Source organism: Thamnophis sirtalis, unplaced genomic scaffold (assembly GCF_051295495.1).
Source record: "Thamnophis sirtalis isolate CommonGarterSnake01/CBP01778 unplaced genomic scaffold, rThaSir2_p1.2 scaffold_2, whole genome shotgun sequence".
In the NCBI taxonomy this organism is placed as follows: domain Eukaryota; kingdom Metazoa; phylum Chordata; class Lepidosauria; order Squamata; family Natricidae; genus Thamnophis; species Thamnophis sirtalis.
The window spans coordinates 68,454,724-68,471,711 of NW_028261382.1; the positions used below are offsets into that span (position 1 = coordinate 68,454,724).

The window sequence follows — 16,988 nt, forward strand, 5'->3', positions numbered from 1 at the left end:
TATCTGTCCGCGCCGTGCCAACTCAGCGAAGCGGTTGACATGATGTGTCAGTGCCTCGAGGCTGTTAGGGTCTGGATGGGGGTTAACAAGCTTGCACTCAATCCGGACAAGACCGAGTGGCTGGTGTGTTTCCCTCCCACTAATTGGCCAAGTATTCCATCTCTCAGGCTGGGGGGGTGTCAAACAGTACGCCCCTCAGACAGGGTTCGCAATTTGGGAGTCCTCCTGGACCCACAGCTGACTTTTGAACATCATTTGTCAGCTGTGACCAGGGGGGCCTTTGCCCAGGTTCGCCTGGTGCACCAATTGCGTCCCTACCTGAACCGGGAGGCCCTCACAACAGTCACCTGTGCCCTTGTGACCTCAAGACTGGACTATTGCAACATGCTCTACATGGGGCAGCCCTTGAAGAGCATTCGGAGACTTCAGCTTGTCCAGAATGCAGCCGCGCGAGCGATTGTTACACCTATCCTCCGCGAGCTGCACTGGCTGCCTATTGGTCTTCGGATATGCTTCAAGGCGCTAGTCGTCACTTATAAAGCCCTTCATGGTATTGGACCTGGGTACTTGAGAGACTGCCTACTGCCAATTACCTCCAATAGACCGATTATATCCCACAGATTAGGCCTCCTCCGAATTCCATCTACTGGCCAATGCCGACTGGCGACCACTCGGAGGAGGGCCTTCTCGGTGGCTGCTCCGGCCCTTTGGAACGAGCTCCCCGTGGAGATTCGGACCCTCGCCACCCTCCAGGCCTTCCGCAAAGCCCTTAAAACCTGGCTGTTCCGACAGGCCTGGGGCTAATGAGTTTTTGTCCCCCTCTCGAATGGTATGGCTGTTGAGTGTTTTAAATTGTAGTATTGTTTTGTTCGTGTTCTTTTTTCTTATTTGTACCCCCCCTGACTTGGTTGTGAGCCACCCTGAGTCCCCTCCGGGGAATAGGGCGTCATAGAAATATAATAAACTCAACTCAACTCATCCACAAATGCTCGTAATCTATATTCGTGAAGTCCACCAATCTTAAAGTTGCCAAGTTTGGAGAGTCCTGGTCGTCTGGATAGAAATGCTCTCTTCTGCTTTTAATTCTCTCCACTGACCAACTTGCACACCCACCCTCCCCTCCCTTCCCATCCCCTGCTTCCTGCGGAGCCCTGGCTGCTCTTGCTTCTTACCATGCCTGTAGCTTGTGAACGCTGTCCGAGCGCAGGTGCTGAGGTGTCCTTTGGGGATGGGTCTCCTCTGCCCCTCAGTGCCGAAGGGAAGAGCTTCATGGAAAGCTTGAAATGCAAATGGGGGGTGGGGTGGACAGATGGGATTGTGTTAGATTACAGGTATCTGGCTGGAGGCCTGCTCATCTGAGCCAGCCCCTGGAGCCCTCTTCTCTGAAGGAGGGGGGATTTTTCCTCCTCCACCCAAGCTCTTCCCCAACTCTCTGCTCTTCCAAGGCCAGGCTGACTGTTCTGCCTGAGTGGGGACATGGGTCCCACATAACCTTTGACCAGGGTTTGTTTTCCCAAAAGCTCCATGAAGAGCCGAGACAAAGCTGCCCCACACTGATGTGCAAGTTTGGTCCTGCATGCATGGAGTTGGAGGCTTTAAGGGCAGAAAGCTTTCTGACTATCAGGGTATTATTTGAAAAAAGTGGTGAGATTTCATAGAAGCAGCCGGGGTGCAAGGCAGCTTCATGCAGAGGGCAGCTGGGGCAAGGGGGGGGGCGGAGAAGAATAGGGAGGGTACACTTGTCCTCTGGGGATTTTGAGAATGCTGGATGGGGTGGGCTGAGCAAGGCTGGTGGGAGGGCGAGATGCCTACGAGGTCAGGGAAAATGGCTCTAGGCCAGCAGTTTGTTACAATGACCAGGCCTAAGTGTTTACCACTCCCTTCTCCCCAAAGCTGAGGATTTGGTCCATTGTTTGTTGAGCAGGAGAAAGAGGGACAAGAATCGACCTTTGCTTTGACTATAAATAAATCCTTTTACACTTGGCAATTGCTGGATTTCTCTTTTAATGGTAAACAGTTCCAGAGCTCTGCCTCTTTCAATCACTGCCGGCAAAGTGTCTGATTCACTTTATCACACACACAAACACACACACAGTGTGCTTATGTTGTTGGAGTTTAGGTTCTCCTGCTGAATCTACCTTCCATCTGAAGGATAAGTGCCACACTTGTGGAAAGGGGGCATTTTACCCACAGATGCACTAAGCTAGAAGTGTCAAACTCCTGTCATCACATGACGTATCATGGCTTTTTTCCCCTTCACCATACCTGGGGTGCCCAGTGTGTGATGCATCCGACCTGCAGGTTGTGAGTGTGACAGCCCTGCACTGAGCCCTTGCTGTGGATTGCGTAGTGAGTTTCCCACCTCAGCTCAAAGGGGGGGGGGGAACCAGAATTAAGGGGCCTTCAGGTCTGTAATGCCAAGCATTGAGAATGTCCTCCCTGCATTTCTTCCTGGATGGCCTCTGCAATAAAATTCCAAACCCTGATAATTCTGGTGCCACAGGCGGCTTCCTCAGCTGTTCCATTCCGTTCAGATCACCGTGTCGACCTAGGCTGTGGAACCTCCGGGGAGGGTAGGAGCTGCTGGTGGAGAATCGGCTTCTAAGGCCCGGACCAATCTGACAAAGGTGGTTTGGAAAAAGTTAACACGAAGTCCCTCTTGTCATAGCACTGATAGTTTTCATATGTGCAGGCTTGGCTAGCTGCTCTTCAGAGTGACCCACCCACTCCTTTGCTCCTTTTTGTGGGGGGACGCAAAGAACAATTCCACAGGAGAAGGGGATATTCTCCCTTCCCTGAAGCAGGACTTTGTAGCTGTGCCGCAAAGACCAGCTAGCAGGATATTCTTGAGGGTATAAAACTATTGTTTATTTTGCTGCCCGAGCAGAGCTGAAGGCTTTCGCTTCCTCTCTCTTACCTGTTGGGTAGCTTTACAACTTCCTCAGAAAGACTTTGGGACACCTTAACTGGAGTTTGTTTCTGACTTGCCAGCTGTTAACAGCCTCAATGCTAGCTTGGTTGTAGTCAGACTCTTTTTTTCTCACTCCATCCCAGCCTTTCCTCCACGCCAGAGATCATTCCAACACCAAGTGTGCCCAGCTACCTGCTTTCTGATAAAGTTGTCCAGTTTACTGTCCATTTTGAAGGTCTCTATTTTAGATCTTCTTTAGATCTCCATTTCTTTTAGATCATCTTCTACAACTCTGTTTGATAGTGAAACGGAAAGGCTGGTTCTACCAAGGAACAATCTCTCCATTGCCCTGTCAACTGTAAGCAAGAGAGCCGGCCTGGGCTTTGATTGTTGGCTGCGTTCTAGCCTAATCCTTGTGCCTAATGCCTTCCCATTCGCTTCCGTGACTGATGACTCAGACTTTCTCCAGGAAATCTAAGCAGCATCTGGTCACACCTGTTGTGTTGTGCAATTTCTCAAGAAACAATTAGTTCTTTCCAAGGCTTCCAAAGAACGGTCTGCTGGCTGCCATCATCATTAAAGGACCCACAGTCCTTCCCCCAAATTTTTTTGGGAAATCACATGTACCTTTCTTTCAAATTCCTCCATTCCACACAACTGCTTAAGAAACCGGATGCTAAGTTAATCAACTCCATAGGTTACTACATCATTTTGTATTTTGCTGATAGCTACTATGAATATTGATTTCCACCTTTTCCTCTGTGCCCTTTAAGGCTCTACCCTACTAAACTCTTTCATCTTGGGGCAGGGAGAAGCGAAGAAGTTGGACACATTTTGGATCCTGGGGTAGAAGAGGCAGACCAGAAGGGCTGCCCAACCACAGATCTCGGGAAGAAGCAGAGGCCATCCCTCTGCCCAACTCTTGGCAGTTCCTTGACAATACCTGCACACGGCCAGGTCCCTTGGCAGCCTCACCATCTGGCCTCAAGGAGAAGACCACAAAGCTTAGGAATGCAGGTGGGGATTGGATTATATCAATAGAGGAATGTCCCAGCGAAACTGGGAGATTTTTAGATAAGAAAGAGATTTTCAGCAGGAATGGACATTCTCCCACTGCTGGATCTACCCATATGGATGAATTCTGGAATTGCCACTGGAGTTGACCTACTGCCACCTCTGATGAAAACGCTTCTCCCAGATTCCAGCTGATGGGGGTTGTTAATTGCACCAGGGCTTGTATCAGAGTTGCTCTTGCTGGTCTCTGCACCACGAGGCAGATTTGTTGAACAGCCCCAGAATCTGCTGCCTGCTGCTCTGACAATATAGCCTCTGAACTGAACCTGCTGGTGAGAACGCAGCAGGGACAGGAAAAAGCTTGTGGAACAGCTGCTCATGTGAAAGTGACTTTGGCAGGAGTGACGGGCTGGGCTTCCTTCCAGAGAGCTGCACAACTCGGAGCTTCTGGTCCAAGAAGCCCAAAGCCGCTCCTCAAAGGGGCCCTTCAGCTGGTCAGGAACCCTCATTTTGACGTTTCTTAATGTTATCCATTCCTTAATCCACATCAGATTTGTTGCCTGATAATATAGCTCCCAGTCAGGTAAGCCCAGCCCTCCTCTTGTTATAGCATCTTGCAACACTTTAAGTTTTATTCTTGCTTTTCCCCTCTGCCATATAAATTTCAGTACCATTTTATTTAGATCTTCAAAATAGTCCTTCCCCAACCTAATTGGGATTGTCTGGAACAAGTATAAGATTCTAGGTAAAATGTTCATTTTAATTGTTGAAATTCTCCCAATCATTGATAATTGTAGATTTTCCCATTTCATCAAGTCCGTTGCAATTTGTTGCTTCAATCTAAGATAGTTATCCTTTTTGAGAGTACTACATCTAGCTATTAAAAAAATCCCCAAGTACTTGACCTTGTTCGTAACTTGCATCTCCAAAATTTCCGCCAATTCTTTTTGTTTTGATGGTAAGTTCTCTGTCAAGATCTTTGTTTTATCTTTATTTTCAAGCCTGCTACTTTTCCATACTCCTCAATTCTTTCTATCAATTTAGGTGCAGATTCAAGTGGCTCCTCAAGAATGAAAACTAAATCATCTGCAAACGCTTGTAACTTATAGTCTTCTTTTTTAATTGTCATTCCCTTTATTTCTTCCTCTTCTCTGATCCTTCTATTTAAAACTTTTAGCATTAAGACAAAAAGTAGCGGTGATAACGGGCAGCCTTGTCTCGTACCTCTCTTTATTTTAATAGGATCTGTCAATTCTCCATTTATCATTATCTTAGCTGTTTGTGGTATACCTGTCAGCCTCTGCTTTGCTGCTGCTTTTCGGCTGCCATTGAAATGGGGAGGGGAGCATGATATTTGGGAGGGGAATCATTATGGGCTGGAGGATTGTTATTAGAAGCTGTACTGACCATCTCTGCGCATGTGGAAGAAGGGAGTTTCCCGCCAAGGCCAACTGTCCAACATTCCATCCTGATGATGCTTTTTGAAGATATCTCCCACCTGACAGTTGGGTCAATTATTATTGGACTATGAAATGGGGTGCCAAGGGGAGGGGATTGAATTATACATGATATCCATTGCTTTCGCGCCAATTTATTCAGACTCAACTTTGCTTTGCTTTGCTATGCTACTTATCGTTTGTAATTAGTAAAAGTACACTTAATTCTAAGAATGGAGTTGAGTGGTTTATTTCCTGATTATTAAATGAAGGAGCACCTGACAATAAGCTAAGTCTCACCTCGCACCCAACCCGGAGCGAACACCTTCCGAGGAGGATGCCCTCACAGAAAAAAAAAAGATGTCTTTACACGACAGTGACCACGAAGAAGAAATGGGAGCAATGGCAGCACCATCATTAACAGAAATGCTGGGCGATCTGAGAGTGGAGGAGCCCACTGTTCGACCCAGGTGGACTTGGGGAGTGGGACAGAAAGAGGAACCTGATGAACCACTAACTGGAGTCACGAGGAGGAGGCCCAGGAAACCAGCTGCTGACTGGCGTGGCTCTAAGGATGAAGACTACAAGATGTCCCAAGCCATGAAACTCCTCGAAGAGGTGTGGGGCGAACGCCGGGCTCGAGAGAGTGCTGTGGAAAGGGGATCGGCGGAGGAACTAGAGAGAAGGTACCTGTTACTTAGCTTAAGGGAGACTGGGGGGGCCGAAGGGGAATGTGCACAAGAAAACCCAGCACCGACCTCTCCTCCTGCAGCTAGAGACATTCCGAGAGCGGGGGGGGCAGATGATGCCGGATGGCTAAGCCCCCCTCCTTAAGCGTAAAGTATGATGGAGAACCCAGTGGTTTGGGGTTGTTTATAATTCAGGTATGGAATTATATGCAAGTATATGGGCCTGATCTGGACTCTGATGAAGCTAAAGTAAGAATAGTGTTAATGGCCCTAGAGAAGAAAGCAGCTGACTGGATGGTCGGATTACATAATAGTGACTCCCCTCTCCTGAGGAATTTTGATGGCTTTATGGCAGCAATGAGGAGACGCTTTGACGACCCTCTCACCGAGCGACTAGACTAAAATTTACGACCCTCAGACAGGGGAAAAAGACTGTGCCTGAATATGTACAGGAATTCCAAGAATTATCAGCTTATATGAGGGGATGGTCTGAAGAAGCCTTGTTAGATCGGTTCGCAGATGGCTTGAACAAAGACGTTTACCAGCAGTGTGTAAACAGAAGAATTCCCGCCGCTTAGAACCTTGGTACGAACATGCTGCAGATATTGAAGTTGATTTGGCTAGACTTTGTTACAAGGAAGAGGGAGGAGCTGAAGATTCCCCTCCCCCCACTAAATCTCCCCTCCCAAAGGGGAAGGGGAGGATTCACAGGCAAGCCCAAGCCTTCCACCTGCTTCCACTGTAGGAAGGAGGGGCACCGTGCTGTGAATTGCCGAGTCAAGATGACCCACACTGCTCTGCCCCCTGGAGGGAGAAACCTGAGAAGCCTTCAGCAAGAAAAAAGAACCTGCTTTGAGAGGGGAGGAGATTTCTCGATGCTTCGAGCCAGAGGAAGGGGGGAGTGGAAGCCCCAGTTCGTCTGACGACAGTGACTGTTAGGACGCAGACTGCTGGGTAAGTTCCCGCTTGGGACCCATGCTTATCCCAGTTGAGCTTAAAGTGCCCTCTTCTGACACAAAGGAGAAAATTCTGGCTCTTTTAGATTCTGGTTGCTCACGTTGCATTATAAGCCCAGAGATTGTTGAGAAAATGGGCTTGAAACAGAGAGCTTTAAAAATCCCAATTGCATTTTGCCAATTAGATGGCTCTATTGCGGGGGGCAGTCCTGCTCATTTTTCTACTGAACCCGTCGAGATGTGGCTGGGAACCCACCAAGAAATGATAACTTTTATTGTGGCCCCAGGGATGGACCGGCCCCTTATTTTAGGACTCCCCTGGCTCCGTAGATGGAACCCACGCATTAACTGGAGAGATGGGTGGTTGCGGATTCGGTCTGCCACACCCCCTGAGAGGAAGATGGAGACTCCGGAGTCTGATGAAACTGTCCCCAAACTAGCGGCCAGAGGGCAGAAAAAAATTGAGGGGGAGGAAAGAATTCCGAAGGAATATTGGGACCTGAAAGATGTTTTCAGTGAAAAATCTTCTGATAAGTTGCCCCCCTCATAGGGCCACAGATTGCACCATTGATATTCTACCTGGGGTGAAGCTCCTGAAACCCCAAATATATTCAGTGACCCCTAGGGAGATGGACGAAATGAGGAAATTCATTGATAAAAACTTGGAAAGGGGCTTCATTGAACCAGCGAGGCCCAAGGTAGCTGCCCCGGTGTTGTTCAGAGAAAAGAAAGATGGCTCCTTCCGTTTATGTGTGAATTTCAAAAACCTGAACTGCATTTCTCCCCAAAACCTCTACCCTTTACCTCTAATTAAGGACATGCTAGCCCAACTAGGGAAGGGGAGAATTTTCACTAAATTGAAGATAGTATGAGAAGCATACTATCGGGTCAGAATTAAGGAGGGGGACGAATGGAAGACTGCTTTCAACTGCCCCCTTGGTTGTTTCCAATTTCGAGTAATGCCATTTGGCCTCTAGGGGGCGCCAGCGGTCTTCATGCAAGGAATTAATGACCATCTTTACAAAGGCATGATGGTCTATTTAGACGATTTCCTTATTTACACGGAAACATGTGAAGAACATGTGAAGCTTGTTCGCACTGTTCTGAAGAAACTCCGTGCTGCAAAACTTTATGCCAAGTTGTCCAAGTGCGAATTTCATCAGGAGAGGGTTGATTACCTGGGCTATCGGATCTCCCACAAGGGAATAGAAATGGACCCAGCAAAGGTTAAGGCTGTCACCGAATGGGAGGCCCCACGCACACGTAAGCAATTACAGAGGTTTTGGGGGTTTGCTAACTTTTATCATCAATTTATTCCCTCATTCGCTAAGATAGCTCTCCCTATCACTAACCTCCTTAAATCGAAAGGAGCAGCAAAGCCCAAGTCTAGCAAACTGTTGAACTGGACTATGGAATGTCAGGCTGCTTTCGAAAAGTTGAAACGCCTGTTTGCAGAGGAACCGGTCCTGAAATACCCAGACATGGACGCACCTTTTGTGGTCCAGGCTGATGCCAATGATGTGGCGGTGGGGGCAGTACTGCTTCAAGCAAATGCCCAAGGTAAACTACAGCTTACACCTCTCGCAAGCTGACCGACACTGAGAGATGCTGGGCTATTTGGGAAAAGGAGGCTTTTGCTGTTCGTTGGGCTTTGACGACCTGGCATCACTTTCTGGAGGGCGCTAAGCACCCTTTTGAGGTGTGGACTGACCATAAAAACTTGGAAGCATTGAAAACCCCCAGGAAGCTGTCTCCCAAACAGATGCACTGGGCTCAACATTTCAATAGGTTCAATTTTACTTTGAAATACATTCCGGAGGGAAGAATTTTATGGCTGTTGCTTTGTCCAGGCTTCTGCAATACAACAATTCAAAGCTCAGTGTGGTCCAACCTGTCATTCCCACAAGAAGTCTGGCTGCTCCTGTTGTCACTAGATGTCAGACAACTTCTAAGCTAGAGGTCACAAAAGACTTTATCTCTGAACTAAAGGGGGCCCTTACAAAGGATGATTGGTTCCAGCAACATATGAATGAATGCACCATGAAAGATGGATTGCTTGGATTGGTGCAAAATTATACGTCCCTGCATCCCTTAGAACCATCCTCCTCCAACGGGCTCATGACTCTCGCATGGCTGGACACTTTGGATTTGTCAAAACCTTGCACCTCATTAAGAGACAATTTTGGTGGCCTTCGTTAAAAAAAAGACATTGAGTCTTATGTGGCTAGTTGTCCCATTTGTGCCGCTGCAAAACGCCCTCCAGGAAAACCTCAAGGATTGCTCCAGGCGGTAGCTCACCCGGAAGCCCCGTGGAAGGAGATCTCTATGGATTTCATTGTTGAACTTCCAGAGAGTCAAGGAAATACAGTAATCTGGGTTGTTACTGACTTATTCTCCAAGCAAGTTCATTTCATTCCTTGCTCCAAGATCCCATCCGCCAAATCTCTGGCTAATATGTTCATCTCACATATATATCGCTTGCATGGGGTGCCGGACCGCATCATTTCAGATAGGGGTATTCAGTTCACCTCCCTGTTTTGGAAAGAATTCCTGAAACTCATTGGCTCCACCCAGGGCTTAAGCTCCTTCCACCATCCTCAGACTAATGGGGCCTGCGAGAGGACTAATTCTGTGCTGTAGCAATATCTTCGTTGTTTCATCAACTACCGGCAGGATGATTGGGTGGAATTGTTGCCTCATGCTGAAGTGGCATACAACAATTCCGTGCACAGTAGCACGGGCTTTACCCCTTTCCGTGTTGTCTACGGGCAAGATTTTGTGCCCATTCTGGAGATTCCTTGCGAGAAACCACAGGTGTCCTCACTCTCCGAATGGAGCGATCACCTTCGGGAGATGTGGCCTTTGAGGCACCGGGCGCTGGATGCTGCACACCGCGCACATAAGAAACAGGCTGATAGGAAACGGTCTACACCCCATGACTATAAGGTTGGTGATCGGGTTTATTTATCCACTAAGTTTCTTCAAACGACTCAGAAGTCAAAGAAGTTGGGCCCAAAATATGTTGGCCCGTTTCCAATTATCAAGATCATCAACCCTGTTTCCCTCCGCCTCCAGTTGCCTAAGCATCTCAGGCGGGTTTATAGCTTGAATAAAATTCTTACCAAAGTTCATTTGTTCCATTTATTGTATCATGAATCGCCAGTTCATATTATTGAAAGCCTTCTGCGCATCAAGAAAATCAAGGCCATTTGCTTTTCAGAATGAGCCTCATAGTATTCCAAGGTATGTATTCCTGAATCCCCAAGGGGCGGGCAGAGACCCTGGTCTGCGGGGAAGAGAGAGATTAATCTTTGGAGGATCAGCAGGATTTGGGAATGGTCAACGGAGAGGCATTCATGAAATTTCTTAGGAGCCATGAGTGTTGTGTGGAGGGTTTCTACCCTTAACTATATTTCAAGGGGTTCCCCTCATTCTAGAAGACAGGCAAGGAAAGCTTTGATTGATGTCCTAGTTGTGGTCATTCAGAAATGGTGTGTGTGGAGGATAATCATGTTTTGGTCCTGAACGGTTATAGAGTTCTACTTGAGCAGACTAGAAGACCTCCAAGGCCCCTTCCAGCTCTATTATTCTGTATTCTCTCTCTGTGTTCTCTCTTGATTTAGTCAGTCGTAATTTCGTAATTTAATGGGTTTATATGCCGCCCAATCCCGGGGGGCTCAGGGTGGCTTACAAATACGAATGAAATAAAATAACATACAGAGGGAGAATACAGACAATAACAAACAGTTTAAAAACCCAACATACATCCGGTTTAATTGGGGGTTGAACCTGATTTGAATCAGGAACCCCAAGCCTGCTGGAACAGCCAGGTTTTGGTGGCTTTTTGGAAGGCCGCAAGGGTGGGAAGGGTCCGGATCTCTGCTGGTAACTCGTTCCACAGAGCCACAGTGTCAATTCACTTCGGCCTTCACTTCAGCTGGTGTTTATATCTCAGTGGACCTGTTCACATCACACGACTTCAGTTGGAGCTGTGTTGACTTTGAGTTAGTTTGTAAGTGCCATCCAAGGCGGTTAAAGTCCTACATAGGATAAGACCACAAATGTCTGCTTCAGGTAGCATCTGCATGGCCAGGGCATGTGGAGGATACCTGCTGAAGGTTCCCCTTGCTGGGATGTTTGGCAGGTAGGATTTAGAAGTGAGCATTCACTGTGAGTAACACCCCCCCCCCCGGAATCTAGATTGTTTCAAAAGGTCATTTGGGACTAATCACATGCAATGTGAGATGCTGATGCCCTTGAATTATGGTGTATGCAGTTATTCCTTGTGTTTAAGATAGGCTGGTGCTTTATATTTATGTTCTAACTCTCTGCTGGCTTCTCCGTTGACTTTTCTTGTGGGAAGCTGGCGAAGGCATTGTGGCTGCCAGTCTGCCAATAGATTCAGTCTGAAAATCCTTGAAATTTCAATCCCAGGGGAGTCCTGGGTCCCAGATTTTGGATGCATTCTTTAAGTTAGCCCATTTGACGTACTTAGATTCAAAATTGTTGCCCTACGATGCTCCCGTTTTTCTCCTTTGAATGTTACAGATAAACAGAATTTGTATTATTTTTATTTTGTATTTTCTGGATTGGTAGAATATTTGGAGGGAGTTAGTTAACAGAGGTAGTGTAGGGAAATGGAGAAAGAGACGGATGCTTGTTTTCCCCAAATTCCACAGGATACTGGGGTTGGGGGGGTGGAGTTCGCATTCAGGCTTTGATCATTCTGTGACTGGAGCCGGCAGATTTGGTACCGGGGAGCCCTGCCCATGGTCACATGCCCATCTTGTTTTTCTCCCACCTTGTCAGATGGGCTATACGTGGTGGGAGAGAAGGGCCATGGAAGCCTCTCTGGGAAGAGACAAACCAGTCTTCCTCTTGCCCTGGAGCAGGGAATTGGTTGAAGGGGATTCATCAAATAAATCCTCAGCTTGCACGTTGTGTGCTGAAGGCCTCACTTGTCATTGTGGACATTCTCCTCAGGGCTTTTGCCTCCTTTTCAGTTTTGTGGTGGTCCCCAAATCTGTCTTTTCATCATGAATGTCCACATGGAAATGGTGTTATTAGCAGTTTGGTGGAGTCTCCAGGCAGGGGAAGAGGCAGCCATCTTCCGCATGGGCCCCACTCACCCCCCCTGAAGCAGAATGAGCTGGCCTGATAGACCTGGGCTCCTTCAGGGTTTTCGGTTCTCTGGAAAAGAGTCACAAGTCACACATCACAACTGCGGTTACAGATTAAGGCATAAAATGCAGCTTTCCATTTTCCCCACAGGTTTGTGCTGGGAGGAGTCCAACATGTGTTATTCTAGTAGACTTTGTACCATAACAAAATTTAACTTGTAGCTTTACATTCCAGTCATCTCCTGGTGACAAGACTGTTTTTCTGCATGCTCTGAAATTGAATTGATCTCAATTATGCTTTCGTTGGAAAGGTTGAGACGATTGTCCAAGGGTGCCGGATTAGCAAGGTCTCCCGGAGATCCTCTGAAGGAAAATGGGGATGATCAGGGAACCACAGAGCAGCTCCTGAATGCCTAGATCAAGCGGAGGAGCCCAAGGATGCTGTGGGGCCCCCTTCCTATTCTCCCTTCCCTTCCTTTTGCAGATCTCTCCTTTGGTGGCCTTGCACCAGGCTACGTCTACGATGTGGACAGAGCTGAGGAGCAGAGGCACCACCATGACATCATGCCCTTCATCGATGACTCCCCCTCCTCTTCACCCCATCTCAGCTCCAAGAGTCGAGGCAGCCGAGATGGCTTCTCCTCGGGGTCCCTGGAATCTTCCAAATCAGTGAGTTGTTGCTACATCGCCCTGGGGCAAAGAAGGGAGCTGGAAGTTTGGCTTTGTGGGGGGCAGGTTCTGTAGCCTCTGCCCCTTGGTGCCATTGGAGGCGTTCGCCATCCCTGGGTTGATGGCAGGATCCAGACTTGCACCCGGACTGGCCACCCCGATGACGATGTGCAGCACCTCCAGCCTGTAAGTCTGGGCCTACCTTGCAGGGTCCTCTACTCTGCGCAAGGGCAGCTTCACCCATAGGCCTAGAAGCCACACGAGGCCTTGGGAATCTCCTGGGGAGATCTCCTGGCTTATGTCAGGAAGTTTTGACCACTCAGGCTGCCCTGATGGCTTCACATCACATAAAAACCGGCCCAAACAGGAGGCAACAAAAGAGTTCCTGATTGGGCAGGAGATGGGATTCCTTTTGCTGAGGGAACCTGGATTCTTTTCCTGCATCTCCCCAACTTTTCTACAGGTTGTCTCTGTTTGCTTTACCCCGGCCCTTCTCCTGTGCACGCCCATGTGCGTGCGTGCATGCGTGTGTGTTTGTCTTCGTCCAGTGCTGCTGTGCTGGGTTCAAAGCCCTTCCGGGCAGGAAGCAACTCCCCCCCCCACAAGTCTCTGGGTCTCTCTGAGGGCCTCCCTCAGGCACCTCCCCCCAGAGCTCTCAGTCGTGTCCCTGGGTGAAGGGCCCTCTTCCTGCTTTCCTTCCCGTGAAGGCGCTCCCTCTGTTCCCCTCCCTGTGGAATTCTCTCGGGGTGAAGGGAGGGGCCTTTCTGTTGTGCTGGTCCTTCCCAGAGGTCATCCCTCCCAAGGGCCAGCCACAGTCCTCCCCACACCCCAAGAGGGAAGGTGGAGCCTGGCAGAATTCATGACAGCCTTCGCTCGTGGGCTCTGCCCCACAGAAGCCCCCACTTTGTGGATCTGGATCCCTCCCCCAGGCCTCTCTTCTCAGTGTCGGTTGGGACTCAGAATAAATCAAGATGCCAACTGTAGAGGTGAAGAATTGGCTTGGCCACGGGCTTACAGGCTCCTGCTCCCGTCCCTTGTGGTGCCCTCTGCAGATAGCAGGCAGGGCACCAAGAGAGGGCAGGTGCTTCTTTGGCAGATGCCTAGGCCCAGAGATTGGCAGGGGCCTCCCCGCATTCTCTGCAGCGTTGAGCAAAAGCCAAGGAAGGAGACCCCTCAGACTGAGAGGCACCCCTTTCCCAGCTGTGGCATGCCACATGCCCTGACAGAAGGGGCTCTCTGGGCACTGCAAGCCTGCCCCTTTGAGTTGCCTTGGCTCCTCGCCCCTTTTAATCTGCCAGGCTGTGTGTCCTGGGAGAGGGGGTGGTTGGGGGAGAGGAAGAAGGGGAGAAGGGACAGGGAGATTTTGCTTTGCGGAGATAGATGGGGCGTGATCAGGGCCTGAAATGGGTGTGTGGAGAGAGCTTACTTAGTAGGACCAGTGTGGTGGCTTTGAAGCTAAAATCTTGCAGGCTGAGGGAGTGGCTCTCTGAGAGCTTTTGCCAGCCTTTTCCTTTTGTGCCAAGACCTCCCCCCCCCTGCAGCTGGCTCCCTTCCTACCTAACTGGCTAACACCCCCCTCCCCCCCGCCCTTCTCCTTATTCTCTGCTGTTCAATGGCTTTTCTGGAATAGGCAGGCCCTTCCTGAGCTGAGCTGGCAAGGATGCCATTGGCGGGTTATAAATAAGCTGACTCTGCTTCTCCCCTCCTTCACCCCCCCACCTGAAAGCTCCTTGGCAGTACCTTCTGAGAGAGGAAAGTCCCCCCCCCCTTTGGGGCTGGCTGGGCACATTGGCTGGCACCATGCCTGCGGGTCCAGAGCGAATGGCACTCGAGCCCGGAGGCCCTGAGGAGGGAGCCTTTCTTGGTCCCCTAGTCCCCAAAGATCCAGTGGGATCCACCCCCTGGCCTGCTGGGGATGGGGTCGGGGATCATGGGGGCTGCTTTCAAGGAGGGCCAAGATATGTTGGGGGGAGGAGAGGGGGTGGCCGTCCCTGGTCTCATTTTGACATGGCAGCCATAACGGTGGGTTGGTGGGCGCTGGGCAGGCATGGCTCCAGAGTCAGCCAGGAGGGGTTCTGTGAGGAAGGGACCCAGGAGAGTGAGGAAGGGTCCCAGAGGGAGGAACTGGTCCGTCTCTCACAGGCCAGTTTGGATTCTGTTAGCTCCTGCAAGCCCAGAGCCAGTCATGCTACTCCACTGCCCTCGGATGGTGGCTGTGAACCTGGGCCTCAATGCTGGGCCCCTCCCCCTCCTAGCTTCACTCTCTTTGGCCCTTCCCACCCCCTCCCCAAATCTCCACCTTGGGCTCAGAGGCCTGGCCTCCCATCGTCTCCCCCTCTTCCTTTCTCCAGAGTGAGCCAGACCTGGAAAAGGGCCTGGAGATGAGGAAGTGGGTCCTGTCGGGCATCCTGGCCAGTGAGGAAACCTACTTGGGTCACCTTGAGGCTCTCCTGCTGGTAAGGGCACCAGGGGATTGGGGGGGAGGAGGGAGGGGGAGTTTACTCTCCAGCTAAGCTACGGCTGGACTTGGGCAGAAGCAACCAAGTGACCCTTCCCCAAGGGAAGCAACATGGGGCAGTTACTGAGAAATTCTCCTGCTTGGGCTCCATTCAGCAGCTTGGGAGCCGAGCAAGAAAGTTGCTGGATTCTTTCCCAACTTCTGCTCAGTTCCTTATGGCTGGAGCCATTTCTGGTGATGGGGCTGGGGGGGGGGGATCCTTTGTGCCCCGCAGTGGGAAGCCCTGAATGGCCCGTTGCACTGTCCCACAAGAGCTCCGGCCTTTCCTCAAGGGGGGGGGGGGCTTGAAGAGGCAGGCCGATGCCCAGGAAGGTGGCCAGTGGGCCACAGAGGGCATATCTGGCTCTGTGTCTGGCCTCTTTCAGCCCATGAAGCCTCTGAAGGCAGCTGCCACCACCTCCCAGCCGGTCCTGACGAGCCAACAGATCGAGACCATCTTCTTCAAAGTGCCTGAGCTCTACGAGATCCACAAGGACTTCTATGATGGGCTTTCCCCCCGCGTCCACCAGTGGAGCCACCAGCAGCGGGTTGGCGACCTCTTCCAGAAACTGGTGAGCAGGATGTTTGGGTGGGCTTTTGCCTGGCTCAGAGCCAGCTTGAGGCTCTGGTTCTCCTTTACCAGCAGGTTGCTGGGCATGTGCAGGGGGAGGAGAGGGGGAGGCGGTGCTGGAAACCAGTGGTGGTGGGGGAACAGGAAGGAAGGCTGGCAGCATGCTGTGGTCTGCCCCTCTTCAGCTGGAGAGAGCCAATGATGATGATAATGATGATGATGATGATAGGCAAAAGACTTGCTGTGGATTTCGCTAGTCATTGCCAACTCTAGGGGGGCTGCTCACCCCCTTTTCAAGGCTGCTGTGGCCAGCATGAGGCCTCCGAGCGCAGTGACCTTCCCACCAGAGAAGCACCTGCTGCCTTCACCTACCTGCAGGCTTTTGAACCGCTCAGCTGGCAGGAGCTGATAGTGCTAAAAATCACACGAAAAACCTAAAACCACAATTGGGACTGGAAATCTGGTTGGAAGTCATGGTTGGAAATGGAGGCGCCCACCTGACAGGCCTTGTTTTTCTGATATTTCTCACAGTGGTCATTAAGTGAACTGCAGAAGTATTAAGGAAAGGGTGGCTATTCTTCCAATGGGTTGGTTTTTGCTGAAACGGGCAAAAAGGGCTGCCAATCACCCCAGCGACTGTGGGAGAGATGGTCATAAATGCAGGCTGGTTGCCAAGGGCCTGAAGCTCAACCATGTGATTGTGAAGGCCGGGGGCTGGGGTGTGTGTGTTGGAAGTGCCAAGGCCATCCGGTTGCAGAGATGCTGCCCCAGGGGTGTCATCTGGGCCAAACCCCTCGTCGGGTGTAAAGCATTCCACAGTCGTTCCAAGTGTGTTGGCCATGCAGGACTGTCGCTCTTTCCCAAAGGAAATGGCTTCATGGCCAGATTTGGACCCGTGGGTCTCTCCCATCAAAGAGGGGCCACTTCCCCCTGGGGGCCAAAGGCAGTGGGGCCAGTCTGGGCGTATCTCCCCCTTGTGGCTCAGCCATTGGCTTGGGGCACCTGCCAGTGGCGGGCGGAGGCTGGTGCAAACGTCTCCTCTGTTTCCCAGCTCTCCAGACAGCCTCCCGAGAGGGCAATGGCTGCTGGCAGCCATCTCTACCCTCCCCTGCTCTCCCGCACTGG

General features: G+C 50.4%; 1 protein-coding gene across 1 annotated transcript in view; it reads left to right on the top strand.

The window, feature by feature from the left end:
* The window catches only part of BCR (BCR activator of RhoGEF and GTPase), a 111,607-nt gene that overhangs the window by 38,172 nt on the left and 56,447 nt on the right, over positions 1 to 16,988 (top strand). The window contains exons 2-4 of the mRNA XM_014070014.2: positions 12,611 to 12,795; positions 15,147 to 15,251; positions 15,679 to 15,864. Coding sequence (XP_013925489.2) covers positions 12,611 to 12,795; positions 15,147 to 15,251; positions 15,679 to 15,864 — 476 coding nt within the window. The remainder of the gene's footprint in view (positions 1 to 12,610; positions 12,796 to 15,146; positions 15,252 to 15,678; positions 15,865 to 16,988) is intronic.